The sequence below is a fragment of the Phoca vitulina genome, unplaced genomic scaffold (assembly GCF_004348235.1).
Source record: "Phoca vitulina isolate PV1807 unplaced genomic scaffold, GSC_HSeal_1.0 scaffold36, whole genome shotgun sequence".
NCBI lineage: Eukaryota > Metazoa > Chordata > Mammalia > Carnivora > Phocidae > Phoca > Phoca vitulina.
Genome location: NW_022589739.1, coordinates 9,328,940 through 9,351,937, shown reverse-complemented (window position 1 = coordinate 9,351,937; position 22,998 = coordinate 9,328,940). Strand labels below are relative to the sequence as shown.

Below are 22,998 nucleotides of genomic sequence, written 5' to 3'. Positions count from 1 at the left end.
TAGTCTTAGAATAGTTCATACTAAATGCTATGTAATATTAACTATTATAATGATTTTTAAATCCAATCATTTTGTTTTGAAATTAAAACACTCATTTTCATTTGTTCTTTGTTTAATTCTCAATTAGCTCATTAACTTGATAGATTATATTTCCCTAAACTGCTAAACACTAATTTCACACTTAATCAAATTCTCTTAAACATTCCAAATTAAAGAAAAAAAACCTTATAATCTAGCAAATAAAATTCTCCTAATATTTAAGCACTGTTTAAGCAATCAATTGGCTAAATTCCCTAAATATTTCAAACTGAAACCACAAATTTAAAGTGTGATTATGTCAAACGCTTCAAACATCTAACACAGTAGGGGTCAAACAAAATCGTTCTCAAGCACTGTTAACTCTTTTTTAAAATAAATTTTATTTTTTAAACGGTTTTAGGTTCACACAGAAAAACTGAGTAGCAAGTATAGAGAGTTCCCATATAACCAGTGTTTCCACATACACACATCCTCCGCCGCTATCAACATCCCCCACCAGAGTGGTCTGTGTTGTTACAATCAATGAACCTGCATTGACACCCAAAGTCTATAGTTTACATCATGATCCATTCTTGATGTTGTACATTCTCTGAGTTTGCACAAATATACACTGACATGTATCCATCATATAATGGCATGTATCATACGGAGTATTTTCACTGTCCTTAAGATTCTCAGTCAAGCACTGTTAACTCTTATAATGTGAATAAATAAAAAAAAACTTACACTTTTAGATTAAATTACCTTAAGCATTTCAGCATCTTAGAAAATAAATTTATAAACTTAGCATATTGGATTTTCCTGAGCATTTAAATATTAAACGTAACTAGTCAAGTTATCCTAAATATATCTGTTAAAATCATAAATCTAGTAATTTTTACTATATCATATTATTAAGCACTTACCTCAAAAACGTAAAGTGGAATTGTGTTCACAAAATGGGTTATTACACTGAAATAAATATAACCTACACAAAAGCATTATTACTTCATCACTTAGAGTTCTTGTTTGTCATACCTTTCTGGTATTACAAAGTTGATTTTCCGAAGAGCAGGGAAGAGAATTATCAGTTCTTCAGCGGCAACTGAGACTACAGATGGCCCTTCAGAGGCCTGAGTCCCAAATTGCAAAGGTTAGATACCTGTGTACAGACGTGGGAAAGGGCTGGATTGCCCCCCGGAAAATGTCAGCAGAGCTGGGCATTCACGAGGCAAGGCCCTTCTTCTAGCTGGCTTCTGCTAGCTGTGCTGTCAATGGGAGAGAACACCAGGCTTTTTTATTTTTTAGTGGGATTTCATTTCACAATCCAATGCGTCTCATATATCCTAGGAACACTTCAACTTTCACCCTGATCCAATTGTTTTTATAACTTTTTTCCTTTTTCTTCCCTGATTTGGGTAGATGGAATTCTGTGGGAGCATGCATGCACACATATACACACTCTGTTTCTCCCCACCACCACCCCAGAGCAGCTACAGTCAAGCTGCTTTTTTTTTTTTTTTAAGATTTTATTTATTTATTTGAGAGAGAGAGAGAGAGCGAACACCAGCAGGGGAAGGGAGAGGGAGAAGCAGACTCTGCTGAGCAGGGAGCCCAATCCCAGGACCCTGGGATCATGACCTGAGCTGAAGGCAGACGCTTAACCAACTGAGTCACCCAGGCGCCCCTACGGTCAAGCTTCTTAATGAGACTTCATTTACTCTCTTTTCTTGCTCAGTGTCCTGTTTCTCTGGTCTTTTACTGACAACTGCAAGCTCCTTCAAGAGTAGGATGTGCATCTGTCATCTTTGTGTTTCTAATGGTCCACACATTTGCCTGGTGCTCAACAAATGTTTGCGGAATGAATTAATGAATAAATGTTAACACATTGTAAACTTGGAGTAACAAACTCCAAACATCCTCTATGCAACTCCATCAGGTATGCAACAATTCCCTGACTTGTCCCCTCATCTGAAAACTCTGACAGCACCCGTGCAGCGTACCTTTTTAATGACACGTCACTTCCAGCCCTTGCTTCTCGCTTGTTTCTGATGAACCTTGTCAGGACAGTGTACGTGTCACACATGCCAACACTCACCGCCTTTCCCCTGAAGCTTGACTTGACAGTGGGTCTTAGTGCACTTTCCTACAAAGTCTGGAATGTTCAAAGTTATTCTCTGAATTGAAAATCCTTTTTAGAAAGGTGCTGTGAGGGAGTTGGCATTTTGGTGGGGTGGCGCGGACAATAACTTGCCATGCTGGGCATGGTACTCAAGAGCATACATTTGGAACCACAAACACACGATGGCAGATGCTGGCTCTGCCATTCACTACCTTTGTTATTTGGCCTTTCTTGGACTCAGCTACCTCTGTAAAAATGTGATTGTAGTATCCATCACAGAGGGTCCAGGTGAGCATTGAAGATCAGCTCTGCAGAGCTCTTAGGATAGAGCAGAGTGCTTGAGTGCTCCACAAAGAGTGGCTATTACCCAAGTGGACTCTCCTTTTCCAGCTGTCGCCCCAGTCCCTGGCTGAGAGTACAGTCACATTCACACTTCTTTAACACGATTCTTAAACGGGTGAGAGGCAATGAAGAACAAAAATGCCCTCTTTGGGGAAAGAAGAAAGAAGCTAATCAGATTCTAAGCAGGGGGGGCGCATGAGGTTTCCTCATATATTTTGCAAAGCAGGGTTAAGTAATAGTCAACAAAATCACGAGATTTGTATGGTTTTTAAATAAAAATTTGAAATACGAGGATAACCATAATGAGCCCATGTAAGACTGAATCATGTAATGAGTCACTTCAATTTCTGACAAGCTTCTTATTTCAAAGCCCTTAGATACTTCCTGTAATCAAAACCCATTTTCAAATTCATGGGAAGATATTATCTAATGATCCACCCAATCTTTTCATGTTCTTAATTTGGGGTCAGTTTCAATGGCCTGTCTCACATCAGCTGTCATTTCTGTGATCAAAATGTCACTTCACATTACAGTTTTCATTGAGATTGTTCTCATCTTTGGTTTCAATTCAATTTAATTCAAATGGGATCTGTATGTCTTGGGACAATTGAATTCACTTCAGTTCCCCTCTGTTGTGATAAGATTGTAACCGCTACTTCCTATTGATGCCACTGAAGTTCCTGATGCCTTCCAAACCCCTGGTGCTGCCTGGGAGGCCACTGGTCAGATAACAAGGACGCTGCCGCTTCTGCCCCCTGAGGTGGGCCTGGTGCCAGCCCTGGAACCAGTTAGGCCAGCCTCCTGGCCACCAGCGTTGGCACCACCATTGCTGTCTCTGGTGCTGGCGCCACGGTCTCTACCACCCCGTCTCCTCACCAAAACCCTACTGGGTCAGTGCTCTTCTGAACTCTGGAAAGATCTTTCCTTACACCTCAGTTTACAGAAATCTTGGGAAACAGCCCATTCGGTTGTAAGAGTTTGGAAAGGTGTTGTGATTTGCTTATTTTGTTTTCTTTGGTTGAGTTTTTCCAGGCTTTCCCCCCAACAAAAGACAGAAGGGGTTGGACCACAGCACACTTCACCCATGCCACACTCAGAATCGCCCTAACAACTACTTTTTTCACAACTGAATTGTGTATCTGACTTGCCCTAGGAGAAGTTCATTTCCAAGAAGCTTCTTTTGAAAGGCCCCTGGTAGAGATGACCCTACCATTCCACCAGACCTGGAAACACCTTTATCCTGTCCTCTTGTGGGCTGGCAGACCAAAAACATTCTGGGGCCTTTGTGGCACTGTCCAGAGTAGGAACACAAAGGATACTGGGACCAGCCAGGATCAGAGCCCAGAAAATAAACCCAGCTAAAGAAGAAGAGAATAGGCCCCTCCACAGTATTCCCAGGGACTGAGTTTGATTCCAGCTAATTGCATGCACAAGGAAACTCCCCAGGTGAGCAAAACCCAGCTACGGAGGTCAAGTCAGAGCTGTACTATAATTTGGCCCCTGGCAGCATGGTCTCTGCTAATGGTAGCCCTGGGTATGGAGACTGGTAAAAGATTGGCTAGAGTCCCAGCCCAGCCCTCTAAGCAGGCTTCAGATAAGGCCATAACACACCAGGTACAGAGGTGGTCCCTGAGGCTGGGAACTTGGGGAGAGCTCTACCCAAAGCAGTGTGAAGGGCCTGCTCAAATGGAAAGAAGAAGCTAAGGTCAGAACAGGGAAGATTGAGGTTGTGCCTAGAGCTCAGGGGGCAAATGAAGCACACATACAGGTCACTAGCCAGTGGAGTCCAGAGAAAGGGAATGATAAAGCCGGAAGCCGTGAGTGACTGTGGCTCCCGCCGCATGCTACTGACTCAGACTAGGGTTTCTTAAAGTTCCTTCATCTGATTTAGAGTACCTGGAAAACCAAGGCAGAAGCTCAGATGTGTAGACGGGACTTACAGAGTGAATTTAGGAATGACGTAATTGCTGAAGCATAGGCTTTGAATTAGAAGCCTTGAGTTCAAATCCCAGCTCTGACACTTAGTAACAGTGTGACTTTGGGCAAATTAATCTTTCTGTATCTTTGTGTCCTCCAGTAAAGAACCTCATAGGTTCTTTCTAGGGTCCTTTTAAGGATTTGTAAAGTTCCTGTCCTGGTGCCTGGCACATAATACGTACTCAAACACTGAAGGAATATGGTACATGGCCTAGTTGGCTAATAGCAGCACAACCAACTCTGGTGGGGCTAAGCTGGTTGACAGTTTGCCTTCCCAGACTAGAAGGCCTCAGGGACTGGCAAGCTGTCCTGTAGATAGGGGTCTCACCGCTGAGAGAAGGGGCTCTGGGAAGATCCTGCCGGATGGGGGTGGTGGGTTGGGAAGGAGAGCCCTTCACAGAGTGCTTCAGAGCATCAGCTGGTCTGGGAAGGTTGTTTTGAATCACAATATAAGACAAATACCCATTCACATTTTCCTTCTAGACTCAGAAAGGAACATCCCTTTCCCAGGGGTACGGGTATGCCCACAGCCAGGGGCACACTTCAGAGTCGAGGGTTAAGTCAGACATGGCTGTCCGTCTGCTCTAAGTTAGAGCCTCACATGTGAACACTAGATCTGTGAAATGCAGTCCATATATTCCAGTTTCAGAATGTTTGTGGCTCTCCCATAGTTAATATGTATCTATTTCGTTATTGCTGTGTCCTTGGGAGTGACTCTGGTTTTCTCTCTGGGCCAGCAGCATTAATACCCTTAATCTGTTTTGGAACATGCCCTGAGTTTAAATTAAATCGATGCTGCACTGAGTGTGAAACAGGAGAGATCCTACTGTTCTAAGTCTGGGCTCCACTGAAAGAGCCCATCCTTCACAGCTTGAAAACCAGGAATGGATGATGCACCACACAGACACCCCACTCCCCTCCCCAGCCTTACTTCCTCCCCCTCTACTCCTCACACCAAAGTCTGCCTGTTCCTCCAGTGGGCTATACACCTCGTCTGCCTTTGTGCCTTTGTATGGGCTCTTTCCTCTGCCCCAAATGGCCTTCCCTCCTTCTCTCCTGATGGACTCCCCTTCAGCCTAAATGCCCCAGCTTGACTTACCTTTCAGAATCCTCTCTGTAGACCTCCTCAATCCCCTCGTCCTTCTTTGCTCCTACGCATTCTCTGCACACCTCTCTTACTCACCTTCTCACCTTGTAACTTCTCCCCCTGTAAGCCCTTTGAAAGTGGGGTATATGTCTTACTCGTGGTGTCCCCAGCATCTCGTGGATACTCTGTGTCCCCAGCATCTATCACGGTGCCTGGCACTTGTTTGGTACACATTAAAAATATATGAATGATGACTACAGCTTTGTAGTATATCTTGAGACCTGGAATTCTGATACCTCCAGCTTCGTTCTTCTTTTTCGAGATTACGTTAGCTATTCGGGGTCTTCCATGGTTTCATACAAATTTTGGTATATATTTATTCTAGTTCAATGAAAAATGTTATTGGTATTTTGATTGCACTGAATCTGTAGATGGTTTGAGGTGGTGTGGACATTTTAACAATATTAATTCTTCCAGTCCATGAGCATTGGAATATCTTTCCATTTGTTTGTGTTGTCTTCAGTTTCTTTCATCAGTGCTTTAGTTTTCAGAGTGCAGGTCTTTACCTCCTTGGTCGCATTTACTGCTGGATCTTTTATTCTTTTTGGTGTAAGGGGATTGTTTTCTTAATTTCTCTTTCTGCTACTGTCTTATTAGTGTATAGAAATGCAACAGATTTTTGTATATTAATTTTGTATCTTACAGCTTTACTGAATTCATTTATCAGTTCTAATAGTTTTTTAGTAGAGTCTAGGGTTTTCTATACATGATATCATGTCATCTGCAAATAGTGAAAGTTTTACTTCTTTCGTACAAATTTGGCTTCCTTTTATATTTTTTTTAAAGATTTTATTTATTTATTTGACAGAGAGAGAGCACAAGCTGGGGGAGCAGGAGAGGGAGAAGCAGGCTCCCCGTTGAGCAGGGAGCCTGACGCGGGGCTCGATCCTAGGACCCTGGAATCATGACCTGACCTGAAGACAGATGCTTAACTGACTGAGCCTCCCAGGGGCCCCCTTTTATATCTTTTTTTCTGATTGCTACAGCAGGACTTTCTTACTATGTTGAATAAAAGTGGTGAGAGTGGACATTCTTTTTCTAATCTTAGAGGAAAAGCTCTCTGTTTTTCACCACTGAGTATCATGTTAACTGTGAGTTTGTCATATATGGCCTTTATTATGTGGAGGTATGTTCCCTCTAAGCCCCAAATGGTATGGTACTGACACAAAAATAGACACATAGATCAATGGAACAGAATAGAAAGCCCAGAAATAAACTCATGCTTATCTGGTCACTTAATCTATGACAAAGGAGGCAAGAATATACAATGGGGAAAAGACAGTCACTCCAATAAATGAATGCTGGGAAAACTGGACAGCTACATGCAAAAAAATGAAACTGGACCACTTTCTTACACCATACACAAAAATAAAATGAATTAAAGACCTAAATGTGAGACCTGAAACCATAAAATTTTAGAAGAAAACATAGGCAGTAATTTCTTTGACATTGGCCTTAGCAACATTTTTCTAGGTATGTCTCCTCGGGCAAGGGAAACAAAAGCAAAAATAAACTATTGGTACTACACCTAAGTAAAAAGTTTTTGAACAGTGAAGGAAACCATCAACAAAACAAAAGGCAACCTACAGAATGGGAGAAGATATTTACAAATGATATATCCAAAAAAAAAGGTTAATATGCAAAATATATAGAGAACTTCTATAACTCAACACCAAAAACCCCCACAAATAATCCTATTACAAAACGAGCAGAGGACCTGAATAGACATTTTCCAAAGAAGACATACAGATGGCCAACAGACATATGAAAGGATGCTCAATATCACTTATCATCAGGAAAATGCAAATCAAAACCATAGTGCAATACCACTTTACACCTGTCAGAATGGCTAGAATCAAAAACACAAGAAATAACAAGTGTTGGTGAGGATGTGGAGAAAAAGGAACCCTCGTGCACTGTAGGTAGGAATGCAAACTGGTGCAGCCACTGTGGAAAACAGTATGGTGGTTCCTCAAAAAATTAAAAATAGAAATGCCATATGATTCAGTAATTCCACTAAACTCCAAAGAAAATTCCAAAATTCCAAAGAAAAACGAAAACACTTAATTTGAAAAGATGTATGTATCCCTATGCTTATTGCAGCATTATTTACAGTAGCCAAGTTATGGAAGCAGCTCAAGTGTGGTATAGGTGTGTATGTGTGTGTGTGTGTGTGTGCGGTTATACACACACACACACACATATACATGATGGAATATTATTCAACCATAAAAAAGAGTGAGATATTGCCATTTGTGACAACATGGAGGACCTAGAAAGCATTATGCAAAGTGAAATTAAGTCAGACAGAGAAAGACAAATACCATATGATTTTACTTATATGTGGAATCTAAAAAACAAAAAACATGAATAAACAAGTAAAAAAAAGACTCTTAAATACAGAGAACAAATTGGTGGTTGTCAGAGGGGAAGCAATGGGGGATGGGTGAAATAGATAAAGGAGATTAAGAGATACAAACTTCCAGTTATAAAATAAATAAGTCATGGAGATGAAAAGTACAGCATAGGGAATATAGTCCATAATATTATAATAACATTGTATGGTGACAGATGGTGACTACACTCATCCTGGTGAGCACTGAATAACGTATAGAACTGTGAATCAATATGTTGTACACCTAAAACTAAAATAACACTGTATGTTAATTATACTTCAATTTAAAAAAAAAATAAAAAATATATATATGGATGAAAACCAAAGCATTCTCTTTGTTTCTTCTTCCTACAGAAACGATGACTATTGGTAAGAGGATTGTTTTGTGCCAAGGACACAGTGGGACAACCACCTTACAAAGATCTTAAGTAACTTTTCCCATACAACAACACCCGGACGACTCCAGTGACCAAATGCTGAGCTGTAACCACAGCAATAACTGGCCCTCTTTCTGAATTAGGTTTGGTGACTATGAATGGTCTGGCCATCTTTCAGTGGCCTAAGGTGGTGTGCTACAGGGGAAGTACGACTGTCATGGCCAAGAACCAAGATCGGACTATGGGAGAAACCACGTGATGTAGTGAGAATACTAAGAGTACCCTAGAGCGCTAGGACTCTTAGTGATTAACGTGAGGCCCTTGGTGATGGGGTCATAGCTCCTGCCCTGGCAACGTCACTCTGACACGATGTTATTTGCTTGAATGCCCTGGAAGGACAGAATATTTAAAAGTGTATCCAGGTGCTAAATAGGCAGCGGATCTAATTCACACTGGACTACCTTTGAGCTGATAACTGTCTTCAGAAAATCATGTTACCCCACGAAGTGCTCCAGCTTTGCAAGGAATAGCCCCAGGAGAGTAAGAGGATACGCAGGCTGTTCCCCTGGAGAAAATCTGGTGCAAGGAGGGCTGATTCACAGCAAATTCACTGCCCCCTCCCATGCACATGGCAGAGAGGACCGGTTGATCATAACCCTTTCTTGTGCTAAACCCAGATTCTGAGGAGTCAGAATCCCAGACAGTATTTTCTAGATGGCCAGTAGCCACTTCCTGGCAACTGGTGTCAACATTAGAATGAAAGTTACTTGCCATCTATGTTAGAGAGGCATGCGTCTCAATGGCGTAAGCGTTCTGGAATACCCTTTTCCAGGCGTAGCCGTCCACTGGGGAACAGCTGCAGGTGTACCATTGTGTGAGATAAGTTGACGGAGAGGTAACACAACCCTCCCCCTGAGGAAGGCACCACTTTGGGGTCTTCTCGGCCTGCGTGCTCTCTGGGGTGTTTCCATATGCAACAGCCTGGAGGCATTAGCCCTGGGCAGCCACAGACAGGCTTCCTTTCACTTCCAGACACATATATCACTTTCACAGCACTTGGGGAATGGAGATACCTACAAGAGTGAAGGTCAAGGGCTCTCCCCGGGTATCGCATTCATTACTCAGCTTCCTCTGTGACCACATCAGCCAGCCCACCGCCGGCTCTGTTCCTCATCCTCATCGCCTCTGCCTCCATACAAAGGAAACCAAAGGCCTTAGCGTCCCTTGGGGCGGGGAGAGAGGGGTGGCCGTTACCTAGTGGCCCTCTCTCTCCATTATGGGTGCAAGGTGCCCCAAGCACACATTGCACCACTTCTCCAAGATAACGTCCTGGGAAGCTCATTGTCTTCATTTGAATTAACATTTCACTGTGGGACTGCCTGGGTGGAAGCAGGATCATTGCATGTCTTCAGAAAGTTCTTATTGCCGCAGCTGCCTGGTATAAGACACTCGACCCTGATCTCACATCTGAAAAGGAAAGAGGCCTTCGGTTGTGTGAGGCAGTATTACTACACTCCAGCTTCCCGCATTCCCCAGCCTGCCTAGTCCATTTCCATCTCTGATTGGCTTTCAACCACCAGGATCCAAAGAGAAGCCAAGGTTCTGCCGACGTCCGATGATGTGAGAAGAATTCGACTTTCCTTGCCCAAAGTTCCACCCTGCCTATTCCTCCCCAGTCAGACATCCTCCACCGTACCAGTGTTTCGAACCAAAGCATGAAGGACATGTGCCAGCAGGATAGCCAGCAGAAATACTGTCTCTAGAGCCAGGCAGATGAGCCCAGAAGAATGGTCCCAGAGAAACCGGACTGGCCCCCATAGGTATCAGGCAGCCATCCCAATAAACTTGGCACTGAGAGCCTGGGTAGGAAATCCTGGGGCAGCTGTGCCTACTGTTGCCCCCGCCCCCGCCCAACCCCCCAAAGATCTTCCTGCCCAGAGAGCTCGCAGCCCTGGGTACTACTGAGTATGTTACTGGCTGGTTTGTATGAAACGGAAGGTGGCTTTATAGGGGCCAGCCGGCAAAGAAGCCTGTCTGCGTGGCAGGCAGGTGGCTTTGTGTCTAGAAAGCTTTGCCCAGCCAGTCCAGCTGTGGCCAGAAGCTGCTTTTGAATTTGAACTCCCTGAGCCCATCTGCAACTCTGTCTCTGTTCTCTTGCATTCTGTTTGGTTTCCCTTTAGTTTCCTAGTAAATGTTCCTTTTGAAAAATTCCAACCTTGTCTCATTGAACTTGGGGGGAAGGGGGTTCTCCAACATCTTTCCCAGAATGGAGAAGGAAATTAACATGCCTTGAAAAAATGGAAATGGCAGTGAGAGGGTCAGATCTTAGGAAAAGACCTTGGGGAGAGCTGGTGTCAAGAGATGGGAGAGGCCAAGTGTCTCCCCCACCCACCTGGCACTGATTCTCAGCCCCTTCCTCTCGCTGCCTTTGTCTTCAAGCTGATCTGCCTTGGATGCATGTAGCTGCCAAAGCATCTCCCCATCAGCGCACTGGGCACATTTAGCGGGTGATATGATGTCCAGGAAGTACACTGCTGCATGACCAGAGGAGGAATAAGGGAGGGAAGGGCAGGAGTGGTTTCTATAGTGTGGTTTCTAGAGTTTTCAAAATGCTCCAACAATCATGACTCTAAATGGAATGACTTAGTCCTCATGACTACCAATAGAACTAAATTTCTATGAAAAGAAGAAAGTCTTGCATGTTCTCATACTTAAGCCGAGGAGACTGACCAAAGACAGACACGGAAAGCTCTCTTCATGGCCATCCTGTCGTGCACCTGTGGATGTTGCAGGTATCTGTTGCTGCATAACAAGCACTACAGAGCTTGCTGATTTAGAGGGAAAGTTATTATCCTTCATGGTTATGTGGGTTGGCTGGGCTTAGGTGGTTGCTCTCTCTTGGAGTCTCGTGGCTGCTCTCAGATGGCAGCTAAGGCTGCATCTGAATGCCTCACAGAGTAGAATATTCCTGATGGATTCGTCACTCACACGTCTGGCTCCTTCTCTGGAATGACTGGAACAGCCGGATGCTGGTTGGGCATCTCTCGCCACAGGATTAGCTTGGGCTTCCTCACAACATGGAGGTCTCAAGGCAGTCAGACTGTTTGCATAGCACTGGCTTCCCCCAGAGCCAGCATTGCAAGTGGTCCCAGTAGATGGTCCACGATTCTTCTAAATAACCTTCCAAGTAACAGAGTCATCCCTGCCACACACTGCTGGTCACGAGCAAGTCATCGCATCGGGCCAGCCTAGATTTGGGGGAAGGGATTACACAAGAATGGAATCTGAGCAGGTGTGGCTCAGTAGGGCTACTTTGGAAATAACAGGGGCTGAGTGGAGAGGGAGGTGACATTGAGTCAGAGGGCTTCCTGGATAGCTGTCACTTGAAAAGCACATGCAATGCTTAACCTGCACACGGGTGGGGTGAGTGGGGCAGTAATAAGGGGCAGAGTGGGAAGGGCTATCCATGGACCCTGGCATAGAGGAAAATCTAAAGAGAAGCAACTGGTTATCACTGAGACAGAACTTACAATGTCACAGGGAACTTTGGAGGAAAAATATGATTATCATCATTCTACAGAAAGCTCAAAAGCTTAAGTTGGATGCTTTCCTCTCCCTCCATCTCTAAGCCAAAGGGACATGGGCCACAAAGGCTGTCCCCTTATGTCATTGCTAAACTCTAGGATAGATTTCTTCATGAAGGCTGGAGGAGCGTTGCCAGACTGTTAAAAAAGTATATTTAACAGTAAGAAGGTTATCGATGATAAACACCACTGCATCTTATAGTTTATAACACATGGTATTGCTTTTTCTTTACTTTTTGAAAATTCAACTGTTATTCCAAGCAGTAAAGGTAGTAAAAAAAAAAAAATTACTGTCTTCTTGGCTCAATACTAAATTTATTGTAGCTATTAGTCCAGTAATTATCAATTGCATTAAAGCTATTTCCAAACTAGCATCTGACAGAGTAATACTAATAGTTTTTCCTATCAAGTGAACATCATCTGAAGACACTGATTTTAGCACAATTTAGATAAAATTCTTTTTGCATGGCTGCAGTATCCGGATTGGAACTTATCAAAGAGGGGCAATTTCTCTAATTTACCAAACTCAAAGCTGTCAGAGAATAATAAATACCTGAAGATACTTATGTTCAGGGCTTCACAGATGAGCTTATGGACTACGTAAACTGGTAAATAAACCTTCCAGAAACAAGTGGGTTTTTTTTAATTAATTTATTTATTTATTTATTTATTTATTTATTTGAGAGAGAGAGCAAGAGCGAGGTCTGAGGGAGGGGCAGAGGGAGAGGGAGAAGCAGAGTCCCTGCTGAGCGAGGAGCCCAACGCCAGATTGGATCCCAGGACCCTGGAATCATGACCCGACCCGAAGGCAGCCGCTTAACGGACTGAGCCACCCAGGCGCCCCAGAAACAAGTTTTTTATCTTCATTTTAAAAGAGTAATGATTTTTAAAATGTATTTCCCCCTCAGAAGTTTTTAGAACTGAATTAGAGATTTCAAATATAAAGTTTCCAATAATCATTACCTTAAAAGTGTGTTAGAAAGTGCAAGCAAGAGAAGAACCCACTGAAGAAAAGCAATGCTGTAAACTGTTCGTTTCTTAAAGGGAAACAAACATGCCAGCCCTGTCTGCACGTGTACCAGCTCCCACGGGAGCTCGGCTAAGGCCTCACTGGGCCTGCTGGCTCCAGCAACGTTCATGAACTTTCCTAACCAAGCGGCAAGTCTGCATTATGGTCAACATTATGGGTACTATTTTTCAGTTATGGTCAGTGTTTTCTGGATGCAAAGAGCAAATACAAAAATGTCTTATTGAGACTAAGACGCGGGCAGCCGTGGGCCAAGCCCCATGGAGAGAAACAGTATGTCTTGGCTCCTCTTTAAAAAGGAGGAGGAGCTGTTGTGTGCCACTTTTCAAATTAGAACTCTGGGGTTGAAAGTACTTCGACCAAAGTAAATATTTTTCCAAAGTAGGTATTGATTTTACCTTGCTCTCTGTGAAGTTAAGTGAAACCTTATGTTGAACAGCACTGGTAGGTTTCGAAAAAATTGTATTTGTTTGAGTAGAATGAACCAGAAGACGTGCAAACTTTGCCTTCCAGTGTTTTCTGCACTTGAAAGGCACGTTGAGGTGCCACTGGTCTTGTAGGGTTGGCGGGAGGAAGCTGCCTGGGTGGATCCCTGGCCCGAAATTGGGCTCTTAACACCTGCTGGCCCCACCTCCGCGAGTCCTGGCCCAGTGAGTCTCAGGCCTTGCAGTAGCAGTCCACTTAGCAACTCTGACAAAACCTCTGGGGCTTCTGGGGTGGGATAGTGCCATTTGAGCAGCAACTGCCACTTGGTTTTGATTCTCCCCAATCTGACAGGTGGCCCTTTGGTCCCCAAAAATGCAAAGCAAGGAAGAATGTACCATGTCACCAAACAGAATAACAAGGACAACCACTGTGTGTGTGTGTGTGTGTGTGTGCTTGCACATACAGGGGTGCAGGGGAGTGGGGGCCCCCATCATCTAGAGCCAGCCCAAGTGCAGTGTTCTGAATTTTTTTCTACATTTTCAAGTTTATTGATCTTAGGTTTTTAAGGGGAATAAAGATGGAATTTCAAACAATGTAAACAATGGACTTAAAAGAAATCCAAAGGGTATATCTGTGACTTTAAAGAGTCCCACAAAACCAGAAAACTTAGGTAAACCATTCAAGCATTTATTAGATCTGATAGGCCAGATACTGATATTTGGCTGAACGGCTCTACTCTGTCATTTTCCTACCCGTGGAGAAGTAGCTGCCGTGGGCGCCTTCTTAAGGACTGTTCCTGTGTGCCAAGCCTCAGTGGGACCCACAACCCCTTGGGCCCTTTGTAGTTCGGAAAAAGCAAGAGTCTGCTTGGGCAGGCTCAGGAAACCTCAGCATGGTCTTTATGTCTCCTCATGTTTCCATGAGGAGGGTGGGTCCTTGTGGAGGAAGGCGTTTGTATAAATGAGGGAAAAATTCATGACCTTCTTTGCTCCGGGGGACAATGTAAAATCACTAGTTTGGGAAAGGCAGATTTCAGGCTTGAAGCTATAATTATGTGGGGGTTAAGGACCAGGAAGAAAGGTTAACTAAACTTTTACCCGCCACTTGAAACTATTCTAGTGTGTGATCTCGCCGCTTTGGTTCTAACTGTAAAACATTTGCCTTTTTCTGGTGGACAGAAGCAGTGGTTAGAGACCAGCTGGCCCTATAAGTTGCAGAAGGATCTCAAATTGGCTACCTCCTAGCAGAGTGCTGGTTGGAGACGGCCCTGCCCTGTGGTGGGTGGGGCTGAGGATCTACCCCGTCACTGACCAACACTAACTCCCAGGCCTCACCTTCCCAATACACCCTGGTCCTCTAGGATTTCTGCCTAGACCCTTGTCAGTCCCTAGTGCAATCAGATTAGACATACCTGAGAGAGGAAGAGTAGTGCCCTGGTGGGTGTACTTGGCTCCCACTCTTCTGGGCTTAAGAGGACTTCGGCAATCGTCAAAGAGCTCAAGCATACAACAGAAACATGACACGGGACTTTCTGCCTTCACTCAGCCTTTTCCTTCGTGGTGCTCAGGATCCCTACTGTACCCCATGGTGCTCGGGGTCCCCACTGTATACGTGCACACACACACCAGCACAAATACAATTATTGTGCGGGAGCATTCAGAAGAGGCTAGTGCAGAGCTTCCTGTCCCTCCTAGGCAGAAGAAAATGATTGAAGAGAACATGGCCCCCTGCAGAGCTGGGAGACTTGACCTTGCCATCTCTGTAGCAAAGAGCTCTCTGGGTCTTTGAGAAATTACTGCACAGAAATACCAGAGCTAAGGCAAGGCTTCATGAGTGCACTTGCCCACCTAGCACAAGTAGCCCAGTTCTTTCAAAGCCTCTTACCTCCTTAGATACCCATGACCCTCGGTCATAGCAGCTCTCTACTCTCATATTATCCAAGAGTCTACATGACACTCACCTCCATAAGCCAGTCTTCAGCCAGGAAAAAGCATCACTGCAGATGACAGTATGCTTGCACATACAGGGGTGCAGGGGAGTGGGGGCCCCCATCATCTAGGGCCACAATATGTGGGTTCAAGAAAGGATCGTGTCAGAGACTACAGCATCACGTGTAGGGTTTGTCAGGCTACCATCTTTGGGGAAAGATCGCCATTCATGTGTAATACAATGGACCCTTGAACAATGCAGGGGGTAAGGACAGTGACACCCCCACACAGCCGAAACCCAACTTTAACTCCTAGTAGCCGACTGTTGACCACAAGCCTTACCAATAACATAAGTAGTTGATTAATATATTTTGAATGTTATATGTATTATATACTTTATTCTTACAATGAAGTAAACCAGAGAAAAGAAAATGTTATCAGGAAAATCATAAGGAACAGAAAACACATTTACCGTACCACAGCGTAAAAAGCCCACGTATAAGTGGACCCACCCAGTTCAAGCCCATGGTGTTCAAGGTCAGCTGTTGTTGTTCAAGGATCAGGAATAGTGAGCAAGGACCAAGAGGTAGCATGATGTAAGGGACCCACGGTCCAGGGCTTTGCCCCTGCCTCTGAAGCTGAGGTCACTTCTGTGGCTCTCAGCTTCTTCTCACGTGAGAAAGTTTTGGACCAGTGTGTTCTGTGCTCTTCCACCTGTGGTCTGTGTATCTCTGAGTCTGAGGAACTGACAGGAAGCTGTGTAGCCGGGGTGGGGCCTGTGCAGTCCTAGACTCCTTTGTCCAGAAACCCAAGTGCACATTAACCCTGGGGGAGGGTTTTCTCTGCTTTCCAGAGGCCGTGGGCTCTCTCCCCACCCCTCCCATTGTTTCTCACTGGGTCTTCATTTGTAACAAATGATCTGAAAGGAATTTGATTTCGGGAATTACCTAAATCCCTTTTAATGATCAGTGATGTCTAGTGCAGATCCTAACACCAGGACTGGCCCTCCAAGCAGAGGAAATTCCATTTTGGATTCAATACCCATACAGATTCTCTCCGTATACCCCAAAGAACTCATCAGACTCCTATGAGTAAGCCGGAGGGAGGGAGAGGGCCACAGCCAAGAGCTCCCCAGAAGAAGGGCTTCTTGATGAAGAAGCAGGTGTTAGATGAAGAGGGAAAGACAGTCTGGGCGGTTGGTTCTCAGTCGGGCAGGAAAAAGGGAGAATGCAGAGCAGCCTCTTTCCCTGGCCTGCTTCCTCCAGCAACAGCCTATAATCCCTCGCCTCAGGCTGTGATAAAAATCTTTATCCCGGGAAACTCATGGATTTGTCCACAGCCCCAGTGGCTCAACCCTGTGCTCCTGATATATCAAGACAGAGGTGTCTGGGGGGGGACCAAGAGCAGGAAGCTCCCTTCTCCAAACCGCAGAATTCACACAAACCAACACTGCCCACCCACCGAGCCCACGTGGGATGGGCCTGAGATGTGAATTTCTAGAGCCTGAGGCTCTATAGACTGCACGAACGTTTTTGAATATAAAACCACTCAGTCCCTTCTATCGATTCAGTCAATCTGATTGAGAATATCTATCAAATTTACTGGGGGGAGGGGGAGAGGAGGAAGAAAAGAGAGAAAGCTTATGGGCACTTTTTGTAGATGGAATATATTCCCATTCAAATATAAAAAGGAAGAGGACTACCATCTTAGCCATAGTCAGGTAACTGCCTAAAAAGTGTCTGCCCTCTAGTGGCTAAAGCCTCAAACAAGTATTTTGCACAAAACGGCCTCACTTTCTTGGGGACCTGTGCCGCAGAGACCGAGGGTAAGTCCTAAGCTGGAGGAGACACGGAGCCTGTGTAAGACCCAGCTTTCCCACACATGCTGACCAGCCCTGGCCCTGGGGCCCGCTTAGTAAGGAGGCCTTGCAGGGGACCATCAGGCAACATGACGTCATCTCCTGGCCAGGGAGTCTTCTACAGCTGCTCCCACAGCTCTCGCACCAGCAGAAGGCACTGATCAGTCCCCTCCCTGCAGTCCATCCATCCCCCACTGCCAAGACCTCCCCAAGCTAAGGGAATGTCGGCAAGTCTTCAGGACTCTTGGCGGAGATGTGGTTACCAGGTGCTCTAGGAACAGACACTCCAAATAGGCCACCTGAGCCCAACCAGCTACACCTGGCATTTGTCTGGTGCCAGTGAGGAGCAGACGTTTAGCCTCCAGTGAGAATCCGTTCGTAGCAAACTGCCCGGGTGGGTTTCAAAAGCCAAACCAGAATGATCACCAAGAGAGGTTTTGGAAGTTCTCAGGACTTGGGTGCATATGGTTTAAATAAAGCACGGGGTTATAACGTAAAGCGTAGGGAATATAATCAATAATATTGTAATAACTCTGTATGGTGACAGATGGTGATCAGAGTTATCATGGGGATCACTTCCTAGTGTATAAAAATATAAAATCCAGGGGCGCCTGGGTGGCTCAGTCGTTAAGCGTCTGCCTTCGGCTCAGGTCATGATCCCAGGGTCCTGGGATCGAGCCCCGCATTGGGCTCCCTGCTCAGCGGGGAGTCTGCTTCTCCCTCTCCCTCTGCCACTCCCCCTGCTTGTGCTCTCTCTCTCTCTGTCAAATAAATAAAATCTTTTAAAAAACATCAAATCCCTATAACACACACCGAAACTGATAGAGGACACTGTGTGCTGATTATACTTGTTGGAAAACAGCAGCCCGTGCAACAGCGACAAGGGGCAGGGCTGTGAGTACTCCACCAAAGGAACGCTGGCCGGCCTTTCCCTTCCGGGGGCTGCGCGAGGCGGGGCCGGCCTCTCCCATCCGGGCCACTTGAGAGGGTCCTGGCCAGAAGGCTTTTCCAGGAAGGCATGGAGGAGTTGGGGCCGGAAGTCGGGAACCAAGAAGACTGTGCTCTGAGCAGAGTCAGGCCAAGAGTGAGGGAGGGGAGGGTAAGAAGAGGAGAATGGGGGCGAAGTGGGTGTCTCAGGAACTTCTCGCTCATGTCAGATGATGTCATCACTGACAAACGGCCAGGCTGGTGACACAGCAAAGGCTGTATGGGACAGGTGGTAACTAAAGGTATATTTGACAATGATTGGAGATTCCACAAGCATTTATATATGACTTCCATTTTTTGTTATCTTTATGGGGACTTCTAGAGGGTTCTGTCCTGACTCCCTACCTTCTAACATAAATCTCTGAATATTTTTAAATGATTCCTCAAATATCTCATTATCCACTAGAAACATAGCAACTTGCTTCTATAACCTCTTACCCCAGAATTCTCAGAAACTCTTCTTAATGTCAAATTTAATTCCCTTCTATAGTATGTCTCTCTCTCTTTTTAGAGTGGTGGAGGGAGAGGGAGAGGGAGAACCTTAAGTAGGCTCCACACCCAGGGCAGAGCCTGACGTACGGCTCAATCTCAGGACCCTGAGATCATGACCTGAGCCGAAATCAAAGTCGGACGCTTAACCCACTGAGCCACCCAGATGCCCCTAGTATGTCTCTTTTTTTAATCCCACCTTGAAACTGCATTTAGTCCTTATGAAATTCCACAGACCACTCCCTATTGGTTCACTCCCACCTCCTTCCTTTCCATGTAATCCAAAGATACGAAAAGATGAAGGTAGCAAATTAATAAGAAAATAAATCTATCCAGGGGAAAATGGCGGTAATTAAGAAAGGAGGTATGAGGTGCCCGGGTGGCTCAGTCGGTTAAGCATCTGACTCTTGGTTTCTGCTCAGGTCATGATCTCAGGGTCCTGGGATCGAGCCTTCATCCAGCTCTGAGCTCAGGTGCAGAGTCTACTTGTCCCTCTTGCTCCCCCTGCTCACACGTTCTTGCTCTCTTTCTCTCAAATAAATAAATAAATAAATAAAATCTTTAAAAAAAAAAAAAAGGAGGCTGTTTCAAGTCCCCTACACACCTGCTATTTACATACAAACAACTGTGATCCTCACAACTGGACCTTTAGTACTGAAAAGTACTGACTTGTTTTTTTTTAAAAAAACAATTTGGTGTTTCAGCACCCCTCCTTCTTCATTCAGTGCCCCTCCTCTTAGGTTTTGAAGTTTGATTGTCCTTGCAAAATCCTCCCCATCATGTCCACAGTACTACATAGCTTGTAAATCTGACACTTCTGAGAACTTGGTCTTCATAAGTATGTGGAATATGTTGAACCACAGTGAAATTATCTCACACTCGTCCAGTTTGCTAAGGCCTAGAGAGCAGTGAGGCCTTCAAAATAATATAAGATTTGAGGTCCATGCTAAAACCCATTCATTAGGTGGGCTTCTATAATGTAGCTGAGGTTCTTACATCATCCATGCAAAATTCTAAGTGTCTTTCAGAGAGGCTGTCAGGTGAGAGGACCTGGCTGCCAGGTGGGAACAAGCATGATTTAGACAAGGGACCACTTCTGGAGGAAATAGAAGCCCAGACCAAGAGCAAACGTGTCTGTCTTTCAGGAATTAGTCGAGGCAAGGATGTGTGTCCAAACAAGGCTCTAAGAGCTGAGTGGGAGACATATGGCAAAGACAAGCAGAGTAGCATAAATTGGGTCCAGAAGAGGCATGGTCAGTTCTGAGAGGCAGCCTTGCTAGTCGGAGCTAAAGAGCTGTTTGGGTGCCTACCCCCACTCCCCCACTGGGAATGTACCTCACCTATTTCTTTGCTGACATTTTACTCATGCTAGAATCTTAATTTAGATGTAACTTACTTGCAAAGCCTTCCTGAGCCTGGGAAATTTAGATTTGATTGGGGAGAAATTGGCGGACAGTCAGTGCTTCTAAGCAGGGGGATTACATAATGAGATTTGCCAATTGGCTCCATCATCCTGGCTGCAGTGTGGATGAGAGACCAGAAGGGGTCAGAATGGAGGCTTCTGCAGGCAATGCCAGATCTAGCGTCAAACTGGATCTAAATACTCCCTCTATTTGCCCTTGCAAAGATACAGAAACAGGACTTAGTGGACCTGGGGCATTGATGAAAATTCTGTGTCGGCTATCAGCGACTGAGTAATGGCGCTAGGAAATGATCATAGTTAGGTTCCCTAGGGGACAGACACTGAGGCCAACTTGCGTGCAAGACATTTCTGGGGGTGTGCTCAGTGGACAACACCTGTGGGGTAATGAATGATGCATTATAATTATACATCTGTGTGCTTGTCTCCCCTCCTAGACTACATCCTCTGTGTAGGCAGGAATGTGTCTACTCTATCATTGTATCCCTAGTGCCATGTCCAGTGACTGGAACATAATAGGCACCCCCAAATTTTGTTAAATAAATGAATAAAAAGTAGTAAATTAAAAAAAGCCCTAAGTAAGGAGGTAGCAATAAAAAGAGAGAAGAGGGCATTTTTTATATATATTTAGGTGATAAAATCATCAGGTCTTGGTGACTGATTAATTGACTAAACATAAGAATAAGAGTGAGGAAGAGTCTAGAATAACTCCTACATTTCCGCATTTATATGTAGACGGAAGATAGTGCTATTTGGGGAGAGAGAAAATGCAGAAGGAAGTTCAGGTTCGAGTAGAGAGAGAAATAGAAACAGGTCAAGTTTGAGATAGCTATTTGATATCCAAGTGCAAATGTCCAGTAGGCAGGTGAAAATAGGATTTGGAGCTCAAGCAGTAAGCCTGGACTTGGCAATCATTGGTGTACCACCCAGGATATTCCTTATCAATTTACTTCCTGCCAAGAACATCCTGTAGACCCCCATTGGAATCTCTTTCCATTTTGTCCCCATGTTGCCCCCTTCTGCAACTCAGCGGGTGCTTATATTAGTTTGTTGGGGCTGCCATAACAACAGGAATTTATTTCTCATGGTTCTAGGGGCCAGAGTTCAAAGATCAAGGTGTCAACAAGTATAGTTTCTTCTAAGGATTCTTTCCTTGGCTTGCAAATGCCTCCTTCTTCCTGTGCCCTTACATGGCGCTTCCTCTGCGCACACTGCACCTCTGGAGTCTCTCCGTGTGCCCAAATTTCCCCTTCTTATAAGGTCACCAGTAAGATTCAATTAGGGCCCACTCTAATGGCCTCGTTTTAACTTAATCACCTTTTTAAAGGCCTTATCTCCAAATACAGTCACATTCTGAGATGCTATGGGTTAGGACTTCAAAATAAGAATTTCGCAGATGGACACAGTTCAGCCCAGGAGAGGTCTATATTTCTTCTCATCCTCCTTCCACAGCTCTGCCCCAGAGGCAGCCAGCCCTCACCCCTCCAGCAGAGAGCACCAATGTCCAGAGGAGACTCCCCCTCAAATTCCCACGATTCGGTTTTCAACATGTTATGGAGACAGATGAAAGAGGGGCTTCTTCTGCCAGGGTTGCGGGTGAGGAGGTGGTGGAAAGACTTGTAGGATAAGAGTTCACTGGTTACAAAAGGGAGAAACATTCTAGGCTAAGTGAAGATACCATGATGTTAAACTTCAGAGGACGTCTGGGGACACTTGGATGTGGAGGTTGTGGAGGTTGAATGCGGGGGATGGCAAGAGCTGAAGCAAGAGGGGTTGGCCGAGGTCACGTTTTAAAGCGCTTTCCTGTTGGCATAAAATCAGCCAATGCTTTATGTGAAGAGACATAGGGAATTAGAGGCTGCTCTGATCACTCAGGCAGGAAACAATGCAATTACTTGTAAAAGGCTGGAAGGTTAGAGGATGATGTCGAGGCAAAGAGCTGGTGGGGGTGGGGGCCAGAGTGGGGAAAGAATACAAAGGGGAAAATATGGGGGAAAGGAAAGGAGAAGGGGAAAACAGGAAGCATCTTGGTCGGATCTAAATACTGAATTCTAGTATCCCAGCTGGTATTCCGTCTAGTTAATTCTCCCTCCTCCAGAAGGCAGGGTCCCCGGATGGGCAAGCACTTCTCCGTGAGGTGGAGGATACAGGGGCCAGAGGAGGTTCTAGAAATCAGGGAGTCCGTCCATATAGAGGGACAGCAGCACAAGCACCCTTGTGATGAAGGTGGCAACGGATTCCAAGAGGAGCTGGCAAGCTGGCTGAGATCAGCCTCAGCGGGCTGGCCGGGCTGGGCGCTGACAGGTCTGGTTCTGACTAGTCATCGAGGGCAGTCAACTCAGGACTGGGCCTACAGATCAAGACTAGTGACCTGGATCCAACCACACTGAGGACACAGTGGTGGCTGTCAAGGGTTTAAGTTTCCTCTCTTAAGATACAGGGCAGAAAAGCAGAAGGATCAGACACTTGCAGAGGAGAAAAGCAGGCTGTCACTGTGCTTGGTCACTGTCCTCATAGTGAGCTTATGGCAGTGATCAAGGCCAGAGATTAAATGTAAAGAAGACGAAAGAGCCAAGCAAATGATTTTATTCCAACTGCAGGCCAAGGTGCACCAAGCCGTTTTTGCTTTCCATTGAGTAAGGCCTGCTCTGAGTGAGGATGGCCACAGTTGGCCACTGTATGTCAGTCAGATCTGGGATTATCTCCAAAGGGAGCTTAATCTTTCTTTATGAAACCTCTGGCCACAGGAACACGAGGGTTTCCACGCTGGGTCTGCCCCATGGCTCATCAATCCTGATGGGCTCAGGGAGCCAGCTGTGGGCTTTGCTGCCTGTGGGGTCCTAAGAGTTAAGCTCTCCAGCTAAGACCGGGGATGGGCAATTAGCGTGGAGAGGCCAGTGC

General features: G+C 45.2%; 1 protein-coding gene across 2 annotated transcripts in view; it reads left to right on the top strand.

The window, feature by feature from the left end:
- SYT9 (synaptotagmin 9) overlaps nt 1–10,699 on the top strand; it is a 195,936-nt gene extending 185,237 nt beyond the window's left edge. The window contains exon 8 of one of the 2 annotated variants that reach the window (XM_032426909.1): nt 8,356–10,699. In XM_032426909.1, the coding sequence (XP_032282800.1) occupies nt 8,356–8,429 (74 nt within the window). In that variant the 3' untranslated portion in view covers nt 8,430–10,699. The remainder of the gene's footprint in view (nt 1–8,355) is intronic. The other variant, XM_032426910.1, reaches the window with a different exon arrangement.
- Nucleotides 10,700–22,998: the final 12,299 nt, after the last annotated feature.